The sequence below is a fragment of the Pinus tabuliformis genome, chromosome 8 (genome assembly GCF_031772625.1).
Source record: "Pinus tabuliformis cultivar Carrire ecotype Pingquan chromosome 8, CPIR1, whole genome shotgun sequence".
Lineage (NCBI taxonomy): Eukaryota > Viridiplantae > Streptophyta > Pinopsida > Pinales > Pinaceae > Pinus > Pinus tabuliformis.
In genome coordinates this window covers 584868416-584888249 of record NC_142294.1, presented here as the reverse complement: position 1 = coordinate 584888249, position 19834 = coordinate 584868416, and the positions used below count along the sequence as shown (strand labels likewise).

General features: G+C 36.1%; 1 protein-coding gene across 1 annotated transcript; it reads right to left on the bottom strand.

The window, feature by feature from the left end:
* Positions 1-11693: 11693 nt before the first annotated feature.
* On the bottom strand, positions 11694-12704 carry LOC149236812 (uncharacterized). The gene has a single exon (XM_089369040.1). The coding sequence runs from the start codon at positions 12702-12704 to the stop codon at positions 11694-11696; it is 1011 nt and encodes a 336-aa protein (XP_089225166.1).
* Between the last annotated feature and the right edge of the window lie 7130 nt (positions 12705-19834).

Here is a 19834-nt window from a genome sequence, read left to right as displayed (position 1 = left end):
CGCTTTTCACGCTACTGCCTCTTATGTTGAATAGACATAGATGCTTGTTCTAGAAGTGGATCTTCTCGAAAATTGTAGCTTTGTTCCTCCTCCTTGTGGTCAACAACCTTTATATTCCCTTTGTCGTGCACAAGTATGCTTGGCTCCATTGCCTCTACTGTTGTTGCTATTGCTAGTGTTCTCCATGGCACTGCTTCATACTATCGTGCTAACCATTCTACGGTGAAACCGACTTGTTCATTGGGTCTAGAGTGATGGTAACAATACCTCCATGAGTCTTCCTCAGCCCAATGAAATGCCCCATGGATTCAATTGAACTGAACTCTCATGTAGTGATCCTTCACAATGCAATATGGGTCATACGGGTGGAAGCTTCAGAGGTCGAATGGGTACTTATTCATTTGTTCATCTTCGACATCTGCTTGCTTGATTCTCTTGATCTCATATAACCCAATCGACAACGGAAGAGTGGGCCAAGGTGCCTTCTTCTTTCGTTGCATCCTAGTTGTTAATCCTGCTAAGATATGATACGCTACTTCTTGCATGATGAGCACGTCCAAAGCAAACTTTGGCAGAACATGTAGAGGCTTCTCCGCACTAAACACTCTGATGAACATGTCGTCCGATGAGTCATACCAATCTGCAATGCCTAGTAATTCCTTCATCTCTTCTTCTGACATGCAGGGTGGATCCTGTTCGAATATCAACCTGTAAAATGGGGTGACAAGATGGTCATACAACCATTTTATCACTCATCTAAAGCTGCACTCGAAGAATAGCTTCAAATATGTGCTCACAACAGTTTCCATCGGTGACCATTCCCACTCTAAGCTTGGGAACTCATGTTGGGCACAAACTGCATCTACAATTTAGGCAGACATGTAAATCTCTACATGCATGCCTTCGGGTGACTGTCGAGCCTTCATGACTTGCTCCTTCAACTGATAAGCTAGTATGTCGGACCAATTGCACGGTCTTCCTTCTCTAGACAGTTGGTCCAGCATGACCACCCAACTCTGAGGGAAGATCTCAATGCTCGCTTGGCCACTCAGTCGACATGCGAATATGAAAAAGTATTGGTATGCCTTCCTCAATATCTTTGTCTTATAGATCCGGTTAGGGGTCATCTTGAAACGAGATGGCTCCTTTACCCAATCCTTCAAAATATCTCTGGAGTGGCCTCTATTGTTGGACAAGCTGAAAGGAGGGGTCATGACAGTGATGGGCTTGTCCTTCTGATACATCTCATCGCAGTCTCGTGCCCAAAAGGTTGCAATATTCGTCCCACTGACACTTCTCAAGGTCATCATCTCGGGGTAAGTGTGAGAGACGATCTAGTGAATCATATCCGCACATGGGAACACGGGGTATTGGCATGCAATCCGGTATAGGCAGGACTTATGAATATTCATGTACACCTAACATTCTTCAAGGTATTCCCCAAAATTACCTGCGAATGTTTCATTCACCTCTTTCTACTTCAGTTTGATGTCCTTGTCTAGATACAGCTTTGTATCTTCATAGATTGGCATGCTAGAGGACACCTGTTCAACTGTTGTTCCAACTACAATACCATCGGTAGGGATCTTGTTCTCTTCGAAACCATTGAGATATATGGACACCTGAAAGATCTAGAAACAAGCAACATGCATGGCAAGAAATATGTCAGTGAAAACAAAGCAAATCTGGGGAAGGTCACAACACATACCTGGGGAACTGATGAACAAGATTGCGCAAATTTCACTGGGAGGCTGAACTGGATGATGGATGTGAAAAATGCGCAATCCAATTGGGTAGTTGGCTGTTGGGATTGTGCAATGTGTGATTCCAACTGGGAAAGACTGCTGGCCTAGGGATAGTTTTGCGCAAATTTTTGAGCCAAGCAACCATTGACCTCCAGAAATGCGCAATTTAGTCCAGGAGGTTAGTGTTGGGCCAGAATGCACAAATATAGAGAGGAAGGTGATCCTTCCTTCTCCAAATTATGCAATGCAGCCTTGGTGAAGGCAGAGACCCGGCCAAGGTTGGCCCGACTCACCGACGGGCAACTGAAAGCAAGTAAGTCGATGAAATGCATGGTGACACTAAGTGATAACGGAAGTGAGAAAAAGTGCATGCTAAACATGAATGGAAGATTGAGCAAACAGATGAACATGGATGTAGGTGAGGTCATTCGCCGATTGGGCGAACGTCAATGCAAAACAGTTCCATGCATGCGAGAAGAGTGAGATAGCAACAAAAATTGAAACAGAGCTAGGACAAGCTATAATATATGTAAACGACAACCGATGTTCAAATAAATCAACCAAACAACACTCATACAAGAGAATACACAAAAAGTGACATAAATGCTAAAAAAGACAAGTTGAGGCCACTTACCAGTGAATAGTTGATCCGAATGTGTGGAAGAGTCCTCGATGTGTTGTCGGATGCCAGAGCTCCAAGATCAATGTGAAAGAATGAGCTCTGATGCGCTGAATAAATAAGTTTTGTCTCATGACGCGCATGCCACAAATCTAGGAAAAAGTGACACTTCGAGGGAAACTTCTAAAACAACTTTAAATGTAAACCCTGGCTGCTAGAAATAGCTCCCTGAATCATGGGATACCTTTTACATATTTCCTCTTTCTATTCCGGGAAGATCAAGTCATGCATGCATAAAAGTTATTTTTCTTCAGTCTTGGGTGGAACTGGTCAACTGGACTGTCCATGCATACAATTGCTCAACTGCTTGGGAAAAATGTGCATTCCTAATAGTAAGCTGGGCTAGCTGCCCAAGGGGATTGTGCAATTTATGGGCCCAGCAGCTAATTGTTGCCCAGATTTACACAAATCTTGGGCTGAGCTGCCTGTTGGTGGTAAAAATTACGTAATTCCTGCTGGGAGGGTTGGCTAGTAAGGTTGCGCAATCGAGAAGACCTGTAGGCTATCAGAAAGGATTGTGCAATTCCTGGAGGGAAAGGCTGGTTTCCCTTCAAGAATGCACAATTTTCAAGGGGAAGCTACTCAACCTGCAACTGGACCAACTCCAGGTAACCAACCTATGAGGGGAATGGATCAACTATGTTCAACAGGCTGCCTTTGTGCGACGAAAGCATTGAAGCTTGAGTACTTGACGAAGCAAGACAAAGTGTTGCATAAGGTTGGTAGGGAGGCTCCAAAATAGGCTAAGGCAAAATTTTGGATGGTGTTATAGCCACTACAACAGAACCCAAAGTTTCATGATCAAACTAAGCACATCAATACAAAGTACCATATGAATCAACATCATGTTGAGTCCAAGAATATCTACGTATGACATTGTTCCACAAATGAGCAGATTGTAGACATATTCAACAAAGAACTTGGAAGAGAAAAGTTTAAAAGATTCAAAATGATCGTTGAACTCATTAACATCCCTTCATATTAAGGGGGGGGAATGTTGACACCTAATCCTAAGAGACTGGGAAATTAGTCCAAGTATTGTAAGTAGTAAAATAAAGAGACATTGGAAGATGAAGAGACATTGGAAAATAAATCCCAATAGTATCCCTCTCATTGTATATATTAACATATTCTATTAATGAAAATCATCAATTCATTCAGAATTACAAACCTGGCCTAACAACAAAGTTAACTTCTATTAGATTATTTTATATCTATTGTTGCTACTTTTGATTTTGAAGTAGAACTGGTGGATGTGAAGACAATATTCCTACAGGGGGATCTACAAGAAGAAATATAAATGAAGTAATGTGAAGGATTTACTATGAAAGAAAAGAAAGAGCTAGTACGTAGGCTAAAAAAATTCCTTGTATGTGTTAAAGTAACCACCAAGGATCTGATACCAAAATTTTGATACTTTAATTGTCTTCACAAGGAGAAAAGTAGATCACTGCATGCATTTCAGATTAGTTATTTATTTCGTCTTGTATGTGGATGATATGTTGTCAATTGGAAATGACAGGGAAATCATCCAAGAAGTGAAAACTTCGTTTTCCTCTAAATGTGGCATGAACTATGTTAAAATATGTTAAAAATTGGAAGAGATTGAGAAAATAGTAAACAGTAACTAAATTATAAAGAAGTATGTTATGACAATATTGCAAAGATTTAATATGTAGGAATTTAGTGAATATGGATATTCCTATATGTGTAAATTTATATATAGAATTGTGTCCCAAGACATAAGAAGAGGAAGAGGACATGTCCTCTTTTCCATTTTCCATTGTGGCTAGAAGTTTTATATATGCAATGGTCTATACTATATTAGGCTTTACACATGTAGTGGGAGGATTGAGAACACATATGTCAAAACCAATGAAGGACTATTGGACAATGGTAAAGAAGGTTTCCAAGTATTTGTGTGGAGCTACTTTCTATGGACTCTGCTACTAAAAAATAGTAGGATTAGACATAGTGATGGAAATACATGGGTTATTTTATGCATATTCAGCTAGAGATCAAGATCAAACAAGATCTATAGTAGGTTTAACATATTTGGAGGATAAATTAGTTAGATGAGCAAGAGATGGTATGTAGAGGGACTATCAACTATAAAATATGAATACATAGTAGCCACTCATGCAAACAAAGAATCAATTGGTTGCAAAGCTTGTGCTCAAATATTGGGTTGGTCCAACAAGCTGTGCGAATAACTTGTCACATTCAAAGTGCAATATTCCTAGCCAAGAGCCTAACATACCATTCTAAGAAAAAACATATTGATGTCCAATATCACTTTGTGAGAGATATGCTGAAGAAAAGAAGATGTTGCTAGTGAAGGTGGACTCATTATCAAAATATGTCCATGTTGAGAAATTGGATCCCTCTCCACTCATGTTAGATTTGTATTTTAGATGGATCTATGCTAGTTATATTTTAGAGAGACATTTTGACGATTCTTTTCTTCCATGAATGTGAGGAGCCAAGCGAAGTAGTTAAAGGACTTCAAGTCATACAATCCATCTCATAGCGTACTTCATTTTCTTGTTCTCATAACAAGGAAAAGGGGAATACGGACCTTGTAATGACAAACTAATCATCATTACAAGTTCTCGGTAGTTCTTCACTTTTTTGTGCTCATAACAAGAAAAAGGGGAATATTGACCTTCTAATGAGAAACTAATCATCATTACAAGTTCTTAATAGTTCTTCATTTTCTTGTGCTCATAACAAGGAAAAATGGAATATTGACCTTGTAATGACAAACTAATCACCATTACAAGTTCTCAATAATTTGGAATACTATACACATAAATATAACACTTCAATTTTATAAAAACATAAAAAATCGAGATCAATAAATTAACTTAGATAACCTTCGAATATTGATTTTATTTTTGAATATTTTAAATATTTATTAATTTATTTATATAAAATATTATAAATTTTAATAATTTCATATGTAATTTAATTTATAAGATTTTTATTCAAAATGTTTTCCTCCCTAAATTTAATATAAAATATTAATATATATGAGTTTTCCTTTTTTATTTTTGAATATTTTAAATATTTATTAATTTATTTATATAAAATATTATAAATTTTAATAATTTCATATGTAATTTAATTTATAAAAATTTTATTCAAAATGTTTTCCTCCCTAAATTTAATATAAAATATTAATATATATGAGTTTTCCTTTTTATATGTAATTTTACTAAAAAAATATATATATAAAACTAAATAAATATTATTTAATATTTATATTCATTCTAACTTGTTCTAATGATATTTAATATTGTATAGATAATCTTCGGCAAAATCACATAACCAATCTTTTGTCGGCGCGTTTCGAACCAACCAGTGTGGTTCATCGTCAGGACAAGTTGAAGAACCAATCCAGCTTAGCTAGTTTAAATAGAGTATGCAGAGATCCCAACGGCTATAACACCAGCGGCTAATTTTGACCTAATGACCTTTGACTAAGGTCATTAGGTCAAAATTAGCCGCTGGTGTTATAGCCGTTGGGATCTCTGCATACTCTATTTAAACTAGCTAAGCTGGATTGGTTCTTCAACTTGTCCTGACGATGAACCACACTGGTTGGTTCGAAACGCGCCGACAAAAGATTGGTTATGTGATTTTTCCGAAGATTATCTATACAATGTTATGGATCACAGAAGTCTAAATTCCTTAATGATATTTAATATATTAACCCAAACTAATTCTTGCCAGTAATAATAATTTTCCAATCAACTAATACAAACATCAAAGATAAGATCTTGCTCTCCTAGCCCCATGTAGAGTCTCAACTTAATGGCTCAGTCACATAACACTCAAATCCCAAGAAACTTTGCAAATAAAAATCATAATAAGTAACCATTCTCCGAGTGATTATAAGTTCTTTGAGCTTGAGGCCTCCATAGTCAGGAAACTCCTCCACAGAGTCAGATGCGCAAAAGCTACATTAACCGTAACTCTGAAACTACTACAAATCGAACTTCCAAAATAAGTGATAATATTGGATTCATTAATTTTTTTTATTTTCTTTAAGGAAAAGATTCATTACCTTAAACAAAGTCAATATACCCAAATCCTATTTTTACCAGTTAAACAGAGATGTCTTGCAATAATTTAATTACTTTCCAAATGAATAAGAAATTTGATATCTCTCAGCTCATGTCAGATCAGTATTTAAGATAGATATATGCTAGTATATACTTGTATATTGAAAAAATTATTAAAATAAAATATCTTAATATTGTATATAAAAAAATATTCAATGTGTATTATCAATAAAATATTTTGATACCAATTAATATTGACATATACTTAAAAATACATTAATAATAAAATATTTTGATATGAATCAATATTGACAGATAGTTAAAAATACATTAATAATAAAAAAAAACTATTTCATTTTAGATCATTAAAAAATTAAATTTTTATAGTTAAAATGTTTATTTGATCATATATATTATATATATTTTATTTCACATTTTTAAATACATTTTAAATAATGAAAAATAAAGTTGTATTTTACATTTTAAAAAATTTGCACGTGAAGAAATTTAATCTGCGAGCTAAAAAATTTGATGAACCAACTTATACTAAATCCATACTTAAAATAAATCTATGCTAATATTATATAAAAACCATTAAATTTTTTTCCTCAAAAAACCATTAAACTTAATATTAAATGCTTTAAATTTCCATCCAAATTAGGCTTACAGCTCAAATCCATAGTCAATTGCGTTCATCAATCATAGAATTAAACTTGGGGGTTTAAAAAAAAAACTTGGGGGTTTAAAAAATATATATTTATGCCCTCGTTACTGTATATTTTAAATTTGCCTGATAACAGTGTAAACTGAAATTTTGTAAAAACTGGGTAACTTGAAATGGGTACACGAACCATTTTTATTTTAATTAATTGTATTTTTGGAAATAATATTTTTTAATTTAATATGAAAATCCGTTTTATGTATTTGAAAATTTGATATTAAAATTTAAATTTATGAGAAGAAATTGATAATAGAAACATTTTATATTAAAACATAAAATTGTAAACAGAGTTAAAAGATGAAAGCTAACTAACTAAATAAAAACAATCTCCCACAATGTCCAAATGAATCCAAGCTGAGTCCCGTTGAAAACAATAAACATTTTCCCATATAACACTGAAACTGACCCAACACTGAATTAAAGTCAACTTAACTTTAAAAAACTAACCCAACAGTGGACTGAACTAAAGTCAACTTAATTTGATTTAAAAACAGCCTTCTCTATTAAAGTAAATTATAACACAATCATATTTACTATGATTTTTATTAATATAATTTCAGGGAAAATAATCCAATCTCCAGATTATTTGACGAATTAAATCCTAGTTAAACTATTTTACGAAATAAAAACGTATTTTATATTCAACTTAACTTTAAATAACTAACCCAACAGTGAACTGAACTAAACTCAACTTAACTTTGATTATAAAAATACCCTTCTCTATTAAAGTAAAATCTAACACAATCATATTTACTATGATTTTTATTAATTTCATGGAAAATAATCCAATCTCCAGGTTATTTGAAGAATTAAGTCCTTGTTAAACTATTTTATGAAATAAAAATGTTTTTTATTAAAATTTAATAACTCGATTTTAAATATATTTATGTCCAGATTCTATGTAGAGATTATTTGAAGAATTAAGTATTTGTTAAACTATTTTATGAAATAAAAAAGCTTTTTTCTTAAAGTTTAATACCTCAATTTTAAATATCTTTATGTCCAGATTCTCTGCATCCACTAAATATGGAATAAAGTCATACTCCCGGCTAATTGGGTTGCAAATTCTAGCATCAAAATAAGTTACGAGAATAAGAAATATATATATATATATATTTTAAAATAAATTTATTTTTTGTTTTTAGTGATATTTTTTGGAATTTTTTTCTTGGGTTTTTGGGTTTAATTTTTCTAAAATTTGGCCAGAATTTTAAAATGGGAGGGGCTAGTTTCCTTATTAAGCATTTATGGGTCCTCTTTTTGTACATATATACTTGTCAGAACACGCTGACATAAGTTTGATGAGTAACTCTGCACGGTGAAAGTGTTACAAGGTTTTACAGAATGAATCTATATCTACAATAAAAAATCAATTTAAATAACACAAATCAAAATTTAGCTTCAAATTTTTCACAGAATTTCAAAACACCAAAAAATCGGCCAAAAAACAACTCCCTCTTCAAGTATTATCGTGTTTTTTCTCCTTCATAGCCATTATGATTGATTATGAGCGTGTTTTTTTTAGAAAGAAAAGCATTATATTTATATTAAGGAAATATATACATCATAATTTTGATGGGTCTTAAGAAAACAAGACCGCGACAGAGAGAGCATTGATTTAGGAGAAACAACATAGCATCATCGTTGTGGCATCACATAGAAACATATTGAAAACTTTGAGGAAAAAGTCATCACCACTATTGACTCATTGTGCATCGTGTTTTTTCTCCTTCATAGCCATTATGATTGATTATGAGCGTGTTTTTTTTAGAAAGAAAAGCATTATATTTATATTAAGGAAATATATACATCATAATTTTGATGGGTCTTAAGAAAACAAGACCGCGACAGAGAGAGCATTGATTTAGGAGAAACAACATAGCATCATCGTTGTGGCATCACATAGAAACATATTGAAAACTTTGAGGAAAAAGTCATCACCACTATTGACTCATTGTGCATCAGGACAGCACATCTGATTACAACCTTCAGGATCAAAAATATAAACTCTATACCCTTCAGACGTGCAGCAGTCATGAGAAAGGAGGATAGAGTGCCGAGACAGAAGACAACACATATTTGGAGGAAATGTTTGAGTCCTCAAAAAATTTTAAATTTCTCCATTTCCAGAGGCACCAGATTGTTGTGGGGAGGATTGGGCGTTTGATAGCATCCTGTCCTCCCCACCAGGCAAAGGCTGCATCAACAGAAGAGAAGTTAGGGAGCTGAAAGGAAAAAAACGAAGCAAGATCATACCAGATTTGTAGAGAGACCATGCAATTGAAGAACATATGGAAATTCGTTTCCTCCTCCATTTTGCAAAACACGCATCTGCTGGGGCCCTGCCAGGATCGCTTCCTCAAATTTTCCCAAGATAAATTCTTGTTGTAAAAGACAAGCCAAGAGAAAATGATCACTTTGAGGGGGCAGGCGAGCTTCCACCATAACACTGGGAAAATCTTTCTAGCCGGCATAATTTTCTTTGAAATGAGATCCAAGTAGATGACCTTGACAGTAGCTTGAGAGTTTGAGAGAGATAACGACCATACCAGATGGTCATCAATCCCGGCCTGCTTCAGACCTGCTTGATCAATGGATAATTTGAGGTTTTCCCAGAGGGAAGACAATGCCTGAGAGATACCAAGATCAGCAGCATTCTTGAGCATAGGATAGGGTCCTCTCCATCTATCAATAATTCTGTTCCAAGTGAAAATACCAGACCTGTGGAGGTGAAAAAGAAGAGGATCTGGAACCTGAAGATTTCCATTGAAACCAGCAAAAGAGTCGAGACCAATGAAGATCTTCCTACCAGAAAAAATTCTCCATTTAAGGTTGTCAAGAAAGTACTGCTCAATTCTCCTGAAACTCAGCCAGATAGCAGACCCCTGTTTGATACCAAGAGAGCCAAACCTGAACCAGAACTCCAAGCTTCTACCTTTTTGATATTTTTGGCGGATAATTGCACTCCATGGATTTGTGTCAAAAATGCCTCTCCATAAGGATTTGCAGAGAAGGGCTTTTCCAAAAATCCTTATATCCTTCAGACCCCAACCACCCAATTTTTTTGGCAGAGATAAGAAGTCCAGTTTTGAAAGATGGAATTTGCCTCTTTCCGCTTTTGCCCCCCAAATAAAATTGGCAGAGATTCTGTTCATGGCCTGAATAATGCTGGCCGGAAGAAGAAAGAGGTGGGCCCAGTAGACCGACAGCTGCATCAATACTGATTGGGCAAGAACGACCCTTCCACCCAGAGATAAGGATCTGAATTCCCATAACGATATCTTGCTATGAAAACGATCAATAAGCCACCTCCAATCATCCTTTGAATATGCCTTTGGTTTAAGGCGAAAACCCAGATACTTGATTCCATCGGACAACGGCCTGGAGATAATCCCAAAGAGCTGGCAAATCCAAATTATGAAGGCCTCATCTGTTTCATTGTGAAAGAGGACCGATTTTGACTTGTTGATAGCAAGCCCAAAGGCCTTTTGAAACCGGTCAAGAATAGACTTGATGCAAATCCAGGAGACTTTAGAGAGCATAGCGAAAAGCAGAACATCGTCTACGAAGAGGTTATGAGATATATGTATATGCTTGCAGATTCTGATCGGAACATAATCATTTGCCTCCACTGCGCGGTTGATATGCAAGCTCAGAGGATTAATAGCCAAGATGAAAAGAAGAGGCGACAGTGGGCATCCCTGTCGCAGGCCCCTTTCCGCCTGAAAGAAAGGAGAGGGAAAACCGTTAACCAAAACAGCATAGTTAACATTTTCAAAACAGGCCATAATCCATCGAATCGGGCCCTGCTCTAAGCCGATTTTTGCAAGGAGACTTTGCAGATATCCCCAATCCAGAACATCGTATGCTCTCTGAAGGTCAATTTTCATGATAGCTGCATTTGTTTTGTGCACAGACATAGAGTGAATGCATTCTTGTGTACTGGAAACTGCATCAAGAATATTACGGCCCTTTAAGAAAGCATGTTGGTTTGGAGAGAGAGAAGATGCCAGAGTCCCTTTAATTCTCTCTGCAATAATCTTAGAAATAATCTTGAAAGTTATGTTGCAAAGAGATATGGGCCTAAAGTCCAAAAAAGATTCAGGCTCTTCCTTCTTAGGAATAAGAGCGATGTAAGTGGATGAGGTGTGCGAATGAATGCTGCCCAAAAGTCTGGATGCTTCCACCATGCTGAGCAGGTCCTTTTTGAATAGGTCAAAGAAATGAATGAAGAAGTCAATTGACCATCCATCAGGGCCAGGAGATTTATCCTTCTTGAATGATTTCATAACCTCAAGGAGTTCCTTTTCAGAAACTGGGCAGAACAGGGCTTCATTTTTCGCTTGGTCAAACATCTCTGGCATCAAATTTATGCCCTATCTTATGTCATTGAAGGCAATCTCACCATTCTTGCCGTATTGTTTTTTGAAGAAGCCCATAGCCTGCTTAGTAATATCCTCCTGTGAGACAGCTAAATTGCCCTAGTCGTCCTTTATTCTCCATATGAAGTTCCTTGCTCTCCTTGCATTTGCATATTTATGAAAAAATTTCGTGTTTTTATCCCCATTCTTCATCCATAGTGCTCTGCTTTTGAGCCTCCATTTGGCTTCCTCCTGTTTCAGCAAAGAGTATTTCTCCTTTTCCAGATTCCTAATGCGGCATTTCATCTCAAAAGAGCACGTGGAGTAGTCTGTAGATGCCAGAACCCGGTCCAATTCCTGTTGGATCCTTTGAAGGTCTTTTTTATCCTTCTGATGTTTTTGAAATTGCCATTTTTTCACCAGACCCCTTATCTCGACCAATTTTTCTCTGAAGGAGGAGAAAATAAAATCTTTATCTCTGTCCTTTATCCTGTTCCATGCATTCTGAATATATTCATTGAAGGCGGGATCCTGAAGAAGGCCTCGGTCAAACTTGAAGGAATATCCTCTTCTAAAGAGCTTAGCAGGCCAGGATAGGAGAATAGGATTATGATCCGAGATCAAGACATTTTCCACAGATAGCCGAGGCATACCAATCTTATCGATGAGGCCAAAATGGACAAAAACCCGATCAAGTCTTTTAGCTATGTAAGCGTCGCCCACTCTGCCGTTTGACCATGTCGGTCTCATAACAGCTGGAATTATGTCGATCATGTTCCTATTGAGCATCTCAGAATTTATGAAATCCGCGAGGCCATTGTTTATCTTTCCCTGTCCCCATACCTCATTTGATTTCAGGACCACGTTCATATCACCAGCGATAAGGAGATTGTTGATATCAAGCAGCTCTGAATCAAATAATCTATTCCAGAATGATATGCGAGATTTGTATGGAGCATATAGATTAAGAACATTAACTGGAAAGTCGCACCCTCTGATTGAAGCCGAAATTATTATCCCAGCATAGCATTTATATGCCTTTGCTTTTACCCGAGTAGGATCCCATAGGGTAGCCATACCGCCAGACAATCCATTTGCCTCTGTGGCAACCATGAACCAGTTAGGAAGCATTTTTCTGAAGTATGATTATGAGCGTGTTACTCCTTCATAGCCATTATAATTGATTATTAGCGTGTTACGGGATAGAATCAAATTAAAAACTGACAGAACTATGATAGTGATTTTGACAGATTTGATTTTTCATTTAGCAGATTGGTTATGTTATATTGTTTGACATAATCAAGCCACGAAAATTATTATGTTGTTTATTTGATGATATAATCAAATTTCTTACACTGATGGACAACACACCCCAGGTTTTCTTTCTTCAAAAGTAAAGTTTTTTAGAAATCTTGCAACATTATTATGGTTCTGCACAAAGGGCATGAAGAGTTATTTACAGTACATGGAAGAAGCCACTGATCGATGCAAGAAATGTGAAAATAGTGTCTGCAATTCGGAAGAATTCGGACTTCATCCTCTTCCCCAATACACCCCAAACAAATTGCACATGGCGATGCAGACGAATCGTTCCAATTTATATCACCACCATAATTTCTTAGACATGACCCGTACTTTCCCTTGGGCAGCGCTGCGATCATCCTGGATCGGCGCGACAATATAATGTTCATCTTGTATTCATTAAAGCTGGAGCCTCTGCTGTTAACTGTAATGTTATTCACCCAGCAGAGCACCATGGCGAATCCTACAAGGAATCCAAGAAGTCCGTTGAGACCAGGCAACGCAGGGAGGGAACGCGTATTCAGTCCTTCCATCAGATGTATGAGGGCTTTGAAGATATGATTCCCCACTGTCAAATCCAAAAGAGTCATTACAATCCATAACATAAATTTGGCCCCCATGTGAACTGCATAGATTACTACCCCGAAGATTACCATTGACGCCAAGGCCGGGTTGAATTTGGGAAAGGCGTTCCCCATATTCAACATAGCCACTGTTAAGCGCTCAAACTTGTTTCTCGCAGAATCTAAATAATGAAGAAGAGCCAGAACCTTTAAAACTGGAACCAGAGGCGCTTCCCGTGCCCTTACCCGTGCTTCTGCCAGTGCCACAACCAGTTGCAGCGCCATGTAAATAGCCGAGGATTTTTTCACCAAGAAATAGCTGAGGGTTATTATGACAATTCCTACTCGTATACCAAAGGAATACTATTTTTTTTTGTAATTGAACAAATTGCGCTTGGAGCAGATCTCAAGTGTATATAATTTTGTTCAGGATCAGAGCAGATTTCAGGCGAACATAATCTTGTATTTAAATTAGACCACAATACCTATAAATACCAAACTTCTCCGCCAAACCATTGTACCACATACTCAATATTGCAACCTAACCATTTGAATCAGATATCTTCTGCTATGAAACCCCTCTCCCTCTTATATTACATCTCGGAGAAGAATGGATGATTGAACCAATCGATTGCAGGTAACTTATATACGACTCAAGAAGTCTGCTACACAAACTCGGTCTTCCTAAATTACGAAAGCAGAAGTATATCAGAAATTTCCCGGCTGTTTTTGGGCAAGGCCGCGGGTCAACAGGCGGCGGCTGCATAATAAAATAATGTCGATTTCTTGTAAGCTGATAGGTGTCGCGTGTGGTGGATTGTGGGCCATGATCTCTCCAGTAAAGTGTGCCGTAAGGTTGCATGTTTTAGAGGATAAACATGTGACCATATTCTAAGAGTTTTAGTAACTTCTAGAGTCGTATTTCTGGCTAAATGTACTTTTATGCTGATTGCACATCGATATGAGGGAACGATTGGTTCTCAAATTCATATTTTAAGTAAGCTATAGTCTAACTAGCCAGAGGAATTAAGCAATAAATTCTGGTCATGTTTAGAAAAATTATGACAAAGATTTTTGTAAATTTAAGTTATGGTTGTTAAATTTCAAAATTTTAAGTGTTCTAGATGTTTTTGATGATGCTGAATCTATTTCTAGCATCAGAAACACAATTTAAACACTACCTCTACAAATTTTTTTGAAATTTTTTACTCAAATTCCGACTATTTTTAACCAACAGACCAATTCCCCCTGAATATATTGGTCTCCCTAAATATACAACTCCTTTCAAGTAACACTGGCTAAAGTTATGTCGTGTCACGTTTTAAAGATGCGTTGACGTCTGATGGTTTATTACACATGCCACGTATTAAACAAATAGTTATAACTATGAAGCATGATCTTGGTAGGAGTCTAATTTTATATAGAGTTATCGTACGAATGGAACTTCTTCCTGCTTTATCTTTCTTTAATATATTAAATTTGTTTTACATCTGGAATTAAAGTAATTTTAATTCGGTCAAGAACTTCTTTTCCTAAATAAATTAATTCAAAATTCACATGCATATAACAAGATAAAAGACACGATAGAGGTGAGTCAAAATTCAAAAGAGAAACACATGCAAGGGAAACACATGCAATTTTCTTAAGCAGAGGGAATAAAAGAGAGGAAAAGGAGAGCCATGTCTTCGTCGTCTGCAAACCCTGCGAAAACCGGCATTCCAGAGGAGCCCACTACTGTCGAGGGTTCGGCTCCCGTCGAGGGCGAAAATCAAAGTGCGCCCCCTGTTGAAAATAGTACTGTTAGTGCCGCCGAGCCTGGCACCCCGGACTGTCCAGAGGCCGGGACAGGGGTGGGAGAAGGTAATGAAGCCAAAGACGATATTGACGTAACTGTCGGGGTGGGAGAAGATAATGAAACCAAAGACGATGTTGACGTAACTGCCGCAGCCGCTGAGCAAGAGCTCTGTAACGAAGAAGCAGCCGCTGCTGCTGAGCAAGAGCCCTGTAACGGAGAAGCAGCGGCTGCCGAGAAAGAACTCTGTAATGGAGAAGCTGCGGCTGACGAGCAAGAACTCTGTAATGGAGGAGCTGCAGCTGCCGAGCAAGAACCCTGTAATGGAGAAGCTGCAGCTGCTGAGCAAGAACCCTGTAAGGGAGAAGCCGCGGCCGCTGAGCAAGAACCCTTCCCTAAAACCCTGGAAGATGCGGAAGCTCTGTTTCAAAAAGGCTGCGATGCATTGAAGGTTGATGACCTTGTTGAGGCCGTTGACTCTCTGAGCCGTGCACTGGAAATCAGATCCGCCGCTGATCAATCAGATCGGGCTCTCATCAAACAGATCGGCCAAGATCTTGCAGGTCTGCTCCCCCGGATGGGAAATAGCCACGGCAGATCTGATCTAGAAAGCTCAAGAAGCCCTGGCATGGGGTCAAGGCCCTTATCTGACTCCTTTCAGATCCAAGTCTCTCAGCCTGCAGGCAGAACCATCATGCAATGGGTTAGCCCTTCAGATCTGGTGCAGGAACTCAAACTGAATCTAGAGCGCAGAATGGGGATCCCATCAAGCCTTCAGCGACTTCTCTTTCAAGGTAAACAACTTGAAAACCCTCTTCCCCTCTCTGCTTACAGCATTTCCAGGAACAGCTCTGTGGTGGTAACCCTTCGTTTGAGAGGAGGTGCAGCGGGACAGTCATCCTCTACTCGGCCTTTCTCATACAAAGACGCAGTTCACTCTGAGAACCCCAAACCCCTGGAAGCCCTTAAATCTAAGGCCTTCTTGGTTGACAAGATTGAAGAAGTTCCCTCTGTTGAACTCATACATGAAGATCTGGCTTCCCATCTTCAAGAATTTGCAGAAAGAGCCATCATTTGCAGATTTAACGGATTGTGGCCGCGATCTCAGGATCTCTATGCATGGATCCATGCAAACTGGACACATCATTGTAAGATCTTTTTTTGTTCGAAAGGTTACTTCATTGTTCTATTTGATAACAGTAAGCACTATGAAAAGGCCTTAGCAGAGGGCCCTTGGTTCATGGGAAATGCAGGGCTATTCTTGACTCCTTGGTTCCCAGATTTTGATCCAGCTACTGCAGTCATTACTAAGACACCTGTATGGATCCGGCTTCCAAACTTACCTGCCCACCTATGGAGTACTCGTGTCTTCAGAGCTATAGGAGACACCTTGGGTAGCTTCATTAATGGAGATTTTTGGCGGGAATCCAAAGGTCTCTACTCATATGCAAGAATATGTGTGGAGTTAGACCTGAGCAAAGGACTTCCAGAACAAATCAATCTAAAGATAAACGACTTTGTCTGGACCCAAACACTGGATTACGAGAATACTGCTTTTCGGTGTTGCCATTGCCACCAATCTGGGCATTTGCAGAATACATGCCCATCCCGCCCGGCAAAAAAGAACAAGGCCAACGTCTCAAAGCCCAAGTCCAAATGATGGGCTCCTTGCTCTCCTCCTCCAGTCGTGGATTCTGATTCCTCCAGCTCTGAAGATGAAGACAGCGATGAAGAATTGAATCAGGCCCCTCATTCCGTGGCCCCTTCCACCGATGGTCTGGCGCCTTCCTCTGACTCAGCCAATGCTCAGAAACGTGTCCATTTGTCCTCCTCCTCTGATTCAGAAAAGGAGGGCTCCCCTGTGGAGGACCCCAATCTTCAAGTTGTTATCGCTCATCCACCCCAAAATGGTTGGGTTGAAGTTAAAAAAAGGAAAGGGAAAAAGCTTCGTGTTGAAGCCTCTACCCTTTCAGGGTAGGAATCAATGCTTCTTTAGGCTCCCAGTGACTTGTTGTAGCTCCTTGCTTGCTTAACTCCTTCTCCGGAACCGAGGTTGATAGTCCTATCATTTCCGGTTGCCGGTTTCCTGCCTCTCTGGAATGTATCCTCTTGTACAATATTTTTTGCTTAATAGAATTAGTCTTAATTCAGAAAAAAAAAAAAAAAACAAGATAAAAGACACTCTCGTAATGAATTTATATCCATTTATAAATAAAAATATTCTTAATTTAACAATTAAATTTTATAAAAAAAATATTTTAATCAATAAAATTTATTATAAATATTTTATAACTTTCTTGTCTCACTAAAAAGTGAAAGTGAATGTGTAGTTGATTCTATGACTCGGAGTTATAAATATCATATCATAAAAAATTTTGGATTTGAAATATTTTAAAATTTGATATTTATTTATTTTATTATAATAAGTAAATTAATAGTTAATTTTAAGTAATGTTTTAGAAATTGTTAAACTAAAATTTAATTAATTAAAATTATTGAAATTTAATGTATGATAATAAAAAAAAATTGGTTAAGTGATTTGTGTTTATTCAAGTTTGATTTGTGGTTTGAGAAATTGTGACTCAAGGGTATTTAAGCTGATAAAATTATGTGGAGATTGTATTTGGCCTCGACCACACCCACCTTAAGCTCACTAGATTTTAGTATGTCTCCTCCCCTAACATAGGAGATGCAAGAACGTCCATAAAATTTGATTTTAAACAACCTTACTAATACAACTCATCCTCAATTGATTGTGCTAGTAAAAGGTAATAAATTTAATTTATTTTTAAATATAAAAATAATTTAAATATTTTTTATTTTTTATAAATTAAATTTTTATAATATTTTAAAATTATATTTATAATTAAAATGTATAATTTAACATTTTAAATATTGAAATCTAAATTCATTAGTAGTCACAATGCACCTTCAATTTTTGGTGTAGAATGACAATTTCTCTTCAATTTTACAAACAAGCATATTCTCTATTCCTATCCATTTTTGTGATAAAGCCCATGTGTGTTAAACTGTGAGGATCATGAGAGAATGATGTGGTGAGTGAGTATGCCATCATTACAAAGGGTAAGAGAATGATTTAATTTGTATGCTTTAGTTTTTCTCTATAGAAATATGATTTATTTTTATTTTTTATTTTCTTTCTTTCTTTTTTTTCATTTAAATTATTTTTTTTCATTTAAATTAATTTTTGAATGTAAATAAAGTTTCAATATTTTGAAATTTTTTTTGAAATATTTAAATGGTATATATTTATGAATTTAAAAGTATATTTTTTTAATTTCTAATTATATTTTAAATAAAATAGGATAAAATATTTATTTAATATTGGAAATAATGTTTTTATGTTATAAATTGTTATTGCGAATTTTTATATGTTAATTAAAAATTGTTGCTTCTTATGTCTATAAATTGTAATTGTATCATATTCAAATCATAAATCAATTTTCTGAAAATCTAGATTCGTTGAAATTTATGATTTATACTTTTTTATATATAATTACTATAATCAATAAAATAATAAATTATAATTTATATATAATAATATGCTCTCTACAAATTTCTAAGACCTAAAATATCCCAAAAATCACTTATCAATATAACTTTAAAATATGTTTAAATATAAACTAAGTCAATATCTAATATAACAACTAAGTCAATATCTAATATAACTTGAAAAATCAAATATTGAATATTAATTTTGACATTGTAATTGGGAAACAGTATAATTGTCAAACCTTACTACGTAAGGCATGAGGAAAGCGTGATTGTCAAAAGTGACTAAGTAACGCATGACGAAAGCGTACCCTATCACAAACTCATAACACTCAACTATTTGGATTTTTAAGATATCTTCGCATTACTTTTTGCCACGTGGTGCCAAAGTGAATCTAAAAAAGTAGCGTATAGTTTTATGACATTTAATTCTTATAAGATGATTTAAATAAGGGGGATCTACAAGAAGAAATATAAATGAAGTAATGTGAAGGATTTACTAGGAAAGAAAAGAAAGAGCTAGTACGTAGGCCAAAAAAAGTCCTTGTATGTGTTAAAGTGGCTACCAAGATTTGATACCAAAATTTTGATACTTATTATTTTTACAAGGAGAAAAGGATCATTGTATGCATTTCAAATTAGTTATTTATTTTGTCTTGTATGTGGATGATATGTTGTCAATTAGAAATGATAGGGAAATCATCTAAGAAATGAAAACTTTGTTTTCCTCTAAATGTGACACGAACTATGTTAAAATATGTTAAAAATTGGAGGAGATTGAGAAAATAGTAAACAATAACTAAATTATAAAGAAGTATGTTAAGACAATATTGCAAAGATTTAATATGTAGGAATTTAAACTAGTGAATATGGATATTCCTATATGTGTAAATTTATATATAGAATTGTGTCCCAAGACATAAGAAGAGGAAGAGGACATGTCCTGTTTTCCATTTTCCATTGTGGCTAGAAGTTTTATATATGCAATGGTCTATACTATATTATGCTTTACACATGTAGTGGGAAGATTGAGAACACATATGTCAAAACCAATGAAGGACTATTGGAAAATGGTAAAGAAGGTTTCCAAG